Source organism: Phocoena phocoena, chromosome 13 (assembly GCF_963924675.1).
Source record: "Phocoena phocoena chromosome 13, mPhoPho1.1, whole genome shotgun sequence".
NCBI classification, from domain to species: domain Eukaryota; kingdom Metazoa; phylum Chordata; class Mammalia; order Artiodactyla; family Phocoenidae; genus Phocoena; species Phocoena phocoena.
In genome coordinates this window covers 63,901,649-63,908,903 of record NC_089231.1, presented here as the reverse complement: position 1 = coordinate 63,908,903, position 7,255 = coordinate 63,901,649, and the positions used below count along the sequence as shown (strand labels likewise).

Sequence of the window (7,255 nt, the reverse complement as noted above, 5' to 3'; positions counted from 1 at the left end):
TCCTGGCTCTCACATCCCTAACTGCTTTGCTGGTCAGCAAATCTGGAGTCCCTCCCACACCCGCTCCCACCCTCTCGGCCTCCCTGCCGTCCCCTCCTGGGGACCTGAGGGCCTCCTGCATTTCACAGGTAAGGCTCAGAGAGGGCAGAGCCCTCACAGCCGGGCTCCAGCAGGCCTGGAGAGGAATGCAGGGCTCTTGTGTCAGTCGTACTTTAATTATGGAGGGGAGGGTGGTGGCAGGTATGGTTAACAAGGCTCTAGGGAGCAGCAGAGCCACAGGCTGGAGGTCCTGAGGAGCCAGGTGACTCAGCAGGAATGGAGGGTCAGAGGGGTTGACAGAGCACCAAATTCTCCCATCTCCCTGCACCTTCCAGAGCAACAGGCTCCAATGAATGAATGAACCGAGGGGATCCAGGCCTCTTCACAGTGGCCTGGGGCCAAGGCTGCCCAAGAACAGGGTCGACGGCACCCCCAATCTCACACACACACGCACACATGGGCACAGAGCTGCAGAGAGGGTAGGCCCTGGTGGGCCCTGGGGACACAGGCTCTAGTGGCTGTCATGCCATCTCCCCTCCCAGCCCAGCCTGGATCCACACCAGGCCCTCCCTCCCCACAATTTGCTGGGGAGGCCCCAGGGCACCCAGAGTCCTAACTAGCCCCTCGGGTGCCGTGAGCACAACATGTTGGCAGGGGATACTGCCTTCCAGAGAGGTCCACAGCACACTGCCCACGGCTCTGTGATGGGCACGGGCGGCAGTGCGTGTGGCAAGGCACCAGGGTGAGAATGAATGGGGTGCAGTGGTAAGGTGGGAGGGACAGGGAAGCCAGCAGGGATGGCCGTGAGGGCCTTGAATGCCAGGCAAAGGAGGTGCACAGCTGGCCAGGGTTGGGGTGGCCCCACCTGGGACTCTCAGCCCCAGATTCATTCACCCAAGGACTTCATCCAACATCCAACCCGCTCAGCACCACTGGGCCCGTACTCGGGATCCTACTGTGGATGGAGGTGGACAGAGAACAGAGCCATTTAATCATGATTGCGAGGGTGCTGTGGGGGAGGGGCCTGAGTTCCCTGGTAGGGGGTGAGATGGTCAAGGAAGGCTGCCCTGGAGAAGTGGGATGAGTGGGAGCAGCCAGGCGAGGGAGGAGCAGGGGGCACATTCCAGGCCAGACAAACAGCCTAGGCAAAGGCTTAGGGGGTGAAGACGGTCACTGGGTTAGAGGAGGAAGAGGACAGGGCCAGTGCACAGACAGCAGTGAGGGATGGGCTGGACCTCCAGCAGCCTCCTGAAGGCAGGGGTCCAGCAGAGAGCAATGGGGATCTTGAATTCAGGGGCAGAAATGCATGTTGTGTGTGGGCTGTAGGGGAGCACTGCAGAGATAGCAGCCTGGACTGTGGTATGGGAGGAGGTGGCCCCAGCCAATGAGGAGGGCTTCAGGCCGTGACCACACCTGCCGTCCCCTGACTGTGATGGGGACTGTGGCTTTGAGCAGAGTATGTGAGCTCGGTTCCCCATTTGGGGTTGAGCGCTTCCACGTCCCCATCACCTCTGCCCAGAAGCCTGTTCAAGCCCCTTGTTGGGACCCACTGACAGCGCTGCACCACGGGTAAGTCCTGCACACTCAAGCCTTTGGCGTCGTTCCCCCGGTTCCTCGGGGCCTCATTCGCCCAGGTTTCAGCCCTGCGGGGGTTCCGCGGGCCCCTGGCCAGATTCCCTGAGGCTTTGGTCGTTCCCACAGCCGTCCCGGAGGCCCTCTCCACGAAGCGTCTTCCGGGCCCCATTGATCGCTAGGCTACGGGCTGGGGATCCGGCCCGGCCGGGCCCTGGAGGCGGCGGTGGAGGCAGCGGCGGCGCGGATGGCGGCAGAGCCCCGGCGCCCGTGGGCCCAGGCGCGCAGCGCGTACGGTGCCAGCGAGGCGCTGCGGCGCGCGGTGGGCCGCCGGCCGGACCCCGGGCCGCAGCCCCACAGGCCGAGCCCCAACGAAGCCCGCGCCCCAGGCCGCCTGGCGCGCCTGCGGTGCCAGTTCCGGGCTGAGGCGGCGGCGCGGGCCGACGCGCCCCGACTGCCACGGCTGGTGGACCGCGCGGGGGCCGCGGAGCCTGAGAAGGCGCGCAGCCGCGGCTCCGTGTGCTCCGTGTGCGGGCAGCCGCGCGGCGGGGCCACCTACCCGGCGGGCGTCCTGGAGGTGAGCGAGCGGCAGCTGCAGGAGGGCCTGGCGGCCGTGCGCGCCGAGCTGGGCGCGGGTCTTGAGGCCCTGCGCGCGGAGCTGCGGGCCGAGCTGGACGCCCTGCGCGCGCTGCTGCCGCCTCCGCCGCCCGCCCCCCGCGAGCCCCGCGGCCTCCGCGGCCTGGCCCTGCTGCGGGCGCTGGGCACCGTGAACGCCCTGGCCGCGGGCGCGAGGCCCACCGACAACGCCTCGGACAGCCCGGCCGACGGCGGCGCTAGCTGGGCCCCGGCCCGGAAGAACCTCAAGAAGACGCCGCCGGGGGCCCCACAGGGCAGCGGGGCTTAAGCACAGGGGGAGGGAGCCCGGGGCGAGGGCCTGGCGCGCCGCCGCCGGCCGCGGGGCTTTGCTACCTGGGACCGGCCAGGTAGCTCCTGGAGCGGGGCTTGGAGCGAGAAGGGTCCTCCGACGCCGCTGGCTAGCGCTCTGGTATCGGAAGGGGCTGGGGAGTACGGCTGGCTCCGCGCAGCTGGAGCCGGAGTCCCGGCGGGGTAAGGCTCGGGCCAGGGGTATGTCAGCTTCCGGGAGTGAGCGCAGCGGGAGAGCCCAAGGTCTCCTCTGTCTTGGGGAGGTGGTTGCAAGTGTATTTTCTTGAAGGGTCTCAAGGGAGGAGGTCGGACCTTCATGCACTGGGGTGGAGAGTGTGACCCACACACCAAGTGACAGACACCGGGGACACGTGGGCTGCTGGGACACTGTCACCTGGACACAGGTTCACTCAGGACAGTGTCACTTGGATGTGCTGTCCGTGGGCCCTGGACAGCAGCCTAACTCTAGCCAGCTTCACTCCCCTGACAGTCGGGCCCACCCTCTACTGGACAGCGTTGCCTGGACAGAGCGCATCTGGTCAGTGCCCCCTGGACTCTCAGCTTTGCTTTGACAGTGACACGAAAGCCACTTACCTTAAGTAGCGTCACGGCAGGCAGTCACCCGACAGCAGTGTCTCTCCAGTGTCAACCTACATCAGACTCCACAGCCCATCTTCCCGGAGTGTTGCCTGGGTCGGGTCTCACCTGTTACAGACAGCCCTTCACTCACTGTCCCTGTCACCAGGACCCACCACTCTGTGCTGCAGAGCTGGGATCCAGCAGCTTCTCACCTCCTGGCCTCTGGGAAATGGCAGCTAGAGGCATCACTAAACCACACAGTGTCTGGGGTGGTCAGCCAGCTCGTTTGTAAAATAAAATAGTAATTTTAGGCTTTAGCAGGTGGAGTTTCTCCATCTCATCGGAGGATTCAGGCATAACGTGTAGGATGGGAGTGGGGGTGCCTTCTCCCCGAGGGGGATCTGGGGAGGTCTGGGGTTCTGGATGGGGTCTGGGACTGGCTGTGGTGGGGTCGGGAAGGGTGGCACAGGAGGCCTCCGTAGGAGCTGCGGTGCGCCCAGGCCGCCCCCCTCCCCCCAGCCATAGGAGGCCAAGGTCACTCTGTGAGTCGTTTATTGCGGGAAGGTGGTCGTGTCTACATCCTAGGGCCCCTGCCAGAGCCACAGGCTGAGCCCCAGGCCCAGGAGAGCCCCGTGCCTCGGGCTGGGGTGGGGGCTGCCGCGCGGACCAAGGCGCTGGGGGAAGCTACAACCCTGCGTACACCGAGAGGCTGCTGCGGCCGATAGTTCTCCGTGAGAGATGCGGGGCGGGAGCCGGGTGGGTGGGGGGGCCTGGCCTGGGCCACGATCCGGAACTGGGCCACCTGAGGGTGTGGGGCGGGGGCGGTCAAGGCGCGGCGCACGGGAGGGCAGGGCGGCTGGGGGTAGGGGGGCGCGGGCTGTACCTGAGCGCTCCCGATGGGGACCGTGTCCTCGAAGACCGTCCAGAGCACCACGGGCTCGCAGCACCGCGTGGTCAGCGACCCCGCGTAGCGGTAGAAGCGCGAGAGGCCAGCGGGAAGGTGGACGCCAGGTTCACGGAGGCCCCTGGGAGAGACGGCGGCGGGTTGGAACCAATCTCCCGGTGTCCGGTCGCCCCGCCCCCGCCGCGGGGAACCGCGTCCCTCACCGCGCGCGCAGACACGTTCTTCAGGCCGGACAGACAGCCGAGCGTTGTCAGAATCCTGATCCTGGGAACGGGGCTCCAAGTGAGAGGGGCTCGAGCGGGGGTCTTAAAAGGGGGGAACACTGAGGGGGGTGTAGGGTAGACTAAGTGGGAAGAGAGGTGAAGGGGGTTTGCTGGGGGGAGGGCCACCCCCACTGACCCTGCAGGTCCACGACTTCTCACTGGCCACACCCCCCCCACAGAACCCATTCATCCTATAAAGCCTCTAGGGGCCCCAATGCCCACCCAAGATTACACAGGCCACCTGTCCCCTCTACAGACCCCTATGGACCCCCTTTCTTGAAAGCAGGCTGTCACATAGCAGCCCCCCTCCCTGCAGGAGGCACACGGCCCCTCCCTTACCGTCAAGAGCAGGGCCAGCACTGCCAGACCATCAGGGTGACCTCGGGCTTCCCCTATGCTCTGGTACCGGGTGTTCATATGGACCACGTGCATCTGGGGAGACACAGACTACGGGAGGTACCCAGCTACTCCCACCAGGCTGCCCTGGCCTCCATGGGGCACTCCCACCACCCCTCCCTATGACCAGGCCCACCTCCATGGGGCGGTGCTGCCCGTCCAGGCTGTGCTCTGAGCCTGCTTGCCCGGGGACCCCGCCAGTGGAACTGCAGCTGCAGGGCACGCTAGGCTGGTGGTGGCAGCCTGGCGCCCTGCATCTCCAGCAGGCTCTGCGGGCCAGTGTCCATGCGGAGCACTGAGGGGGAGGGAACAAATGACACCCTCTCTTTCCCCCACTCAGCTGCCCTCGTGCCATTAGGGCACAAGGTGCGAGCAAAGGTACCCCCTCAGGCCAGTCTGCGCCCTGGCTGGGCCTCTTTGGAACTATGACACCCTGGGTGTCCAGGCCCCTCTGCTGGCCGGCCAAGTGGGGCTCCACAGACTGCAGTGGAAACCCCTGACCCTGCACGGAGGGGAGAAGGCAGCCTCCCGTGGCGGGGGTCCTGATCCACCTCATCTATGGGATTGTTGGGGGTTGACTCCAGGAGTTCTGACCTCTGGGTACGCCCTGACTTCTGGTCCTCAGGGACAATGTCTGATTGCTACTGGTAGGTTCCTGGCACCTCTGTGTGGGGGTTCCAGACCTCCACTGGGGGATGTCTTGACCACTGTGTGTGTGGAGCTTCCTGTGCCATTTATGGAGATTTTGATTCCTGTGGGGGCGTTCCCATCCTTATGTAGAAGCTCTTAATCCATCTGTAGGGGTTCCTGACCCTTGTGGGGGGGGGGGTCCTTGGTCTCTGTAGGGTGTCTCATCTCCTGTGTGGGGATCCTGATCCTTGTGCAGGGGGTTGCTGTCCCTGTCTGTGGGAGGGGGAGCCTGACCCAGGGTGCTGACCTGTATGACCATGATTCTCCAGCGTCCACGGGCCTGGAGGTGCTGAGTCATAGCCTTGGAAGATGAAGGGTCCAAGGGTAGGGTCCCGCTGGACCCGGTGAAGGTCGATGTTTATGGGGGACTGGCCTGGGCCCCCACAGGTTGGGGCCATCTCCTTCCAGTGGGTGGGGCCTGGGGGAACAGGTCTAGGTCTCTTGGGGGGCTGAGACATGGGGGTGCACAAAGGTGGCCCTCCCACCTCCCCACACCCAGGGAAGAGCATCCACCTGACAGGTCACAACTGCCACCCCCCCAAACCTGGCCTGGACATAGTGTTTGCAACACCATCACAGGTACAGCCCCTGCAGGCAGCTGCTCCACAGGGAAGGGGCCTGGGAGTCTCCTGGCACCCGGCCACATGCCAACTTTGGGGACCTCCACGACCTGCTCACATGTGGGCTGGCCACATGGCACACTTATGGGTCCCGCCTGATGTGAGCAGCTTGGCATACACAGAAGGACTGGAGAGCACAGCAGCCACAGATCCAGACACACACAGAGGGGGACAGTCATACACACACTGTGGGCTCCCAATCGCTGCGACCAAGGACTACAGACAGAAAACCCGCAGAGACCACATCAGTGCAGTGGACACAGGACACAGACCAATGCCACACAGCCTCACACAACACTCTGTCCTCACCACAATTTGGGTCCTGGGAGTCGTAGCACCAGGCACCTGCAGACAGTGGGAGGGGACTGGGCTGACGCAGGCCATCTGGGCCCTGAGCACCATCCCAGCCGGGGTCCAAGGGTGGGAGCACAAGGCTTTGGCCAGTGGATGCCAAGCAGACCCTATTCTCCTGTCACCCCAATTCCAACCTCTCCTCCCCAAAAGTCGCACCCCCCCACTAGGGGCAGGGCCTAAAGCGGAGAAGAGGGAGCGTCCGGGGAGGGTAAGGCAGAGCAGAAAGGCAGGGTCCTGCGTTCACCCTCGAGTTGGCGCGCACCACCAGCGGAACGGCGAGGAAGGCGAGCACCAAGCCCAGGGACCGCATGGTGCAGCAGTAAGTGGAAACCAGCGAGGTAATTTACCAGTGGGGTGTTAGGGGCGTGGCTGAGTCCTGGGGGCTCCAGGCGCGGGGAGGGTCGGAGGGGCGGTGCCTCCAGTGGGGAGACAGCTGGAGCTCGCCAGGCACTCGCTCTGATCCCGGGGCAGGGACGGCTGCCAGCAACAAACGCGGGCGTCGACCCAAGCTGCACGCTTTCACGGACCCCCCCACACCCCAACTATTCCTGGGTGGGGGGATGCTATTATTATGCCCATTTACAGACGAGGAAATAGAGTCTGGAGACCAGAAGTGACATGACAAGGCCACCAGAAAGGACGAAGTTCGAGGGAAATGGCACCTTGGATTCCAGTGCCTTGACTTGGGGGCCTGGGGTGGGGAGGACGCCCCAAGACCACAGCCTCTTTCCTACCAGCGCACCCCTGCAGACCAAAGGGTCTGGGAAGCCACTGCTTCCTCCGCTCCGCCCCGGTGGGACCCAGGCTTCCGCAGCAGTTTCGGAGGTCCCGGCGCCCAGCGGATCCCAGGCTGTGGCCCGAGCCCCAATCGCTCTCTTGGAAAGCGGGGTTCCGATTTCCCCGCCCCGCGAGTG

The 7,255-nt window shown here is 64.8% G+C and overlaps 2 protein-coding genes across 2 annotated transcripts; one reads left to right on the top strand and one right to left on the bottom strand.

Moving 5' to 3' along the window:
- Positions 1-1,858: 1,858 nt before the first annotated feature.
- LOC136132594 (protein FAM246B-like) lies at positions 1,859-2,515 on the top strand. Its single transcript, XM_065889487.1, has one exon. The coding sequence runs from the start codon at positions 1,859-1,861 to the stop codon at positions 2,513-2,515; it is 657 nt and encodes a 218-aa protein (XP_065745559.1).
- LOC136132593 (carbonic anhydrase 15-like) lies at positions 2,512-6,651 on the bottom strand. Its single transcript, XM_065889486.1, is given in 10 exon segments — positions 2,512-2,745; positions 3,815-3,916; positions 3,998-4,282; positions 4,621-4,713; positions 4,814-4,873; positions 4,875-4,972; positions 5,156-5,158; positions 5,615-5,785; positions 6,297-6,378; positions 6,586-6,651. Coding segments are annotated over 10 exon segments (1,194 nt in total).
- Between the last annotated feature and the right edge of the window lie 604 nt (positions 6,652-7,255).

Bases quoted from the DNA above. Each gene is read 5' to 3' on its own strand.
- LOC136132594 (XM_065889487.1), top strand. From the start codon at position 1,859: ATGGCGGCAGAGCCCCGGCGCCCGTGGGCCCAGGCGCGCAGCGCGTAC.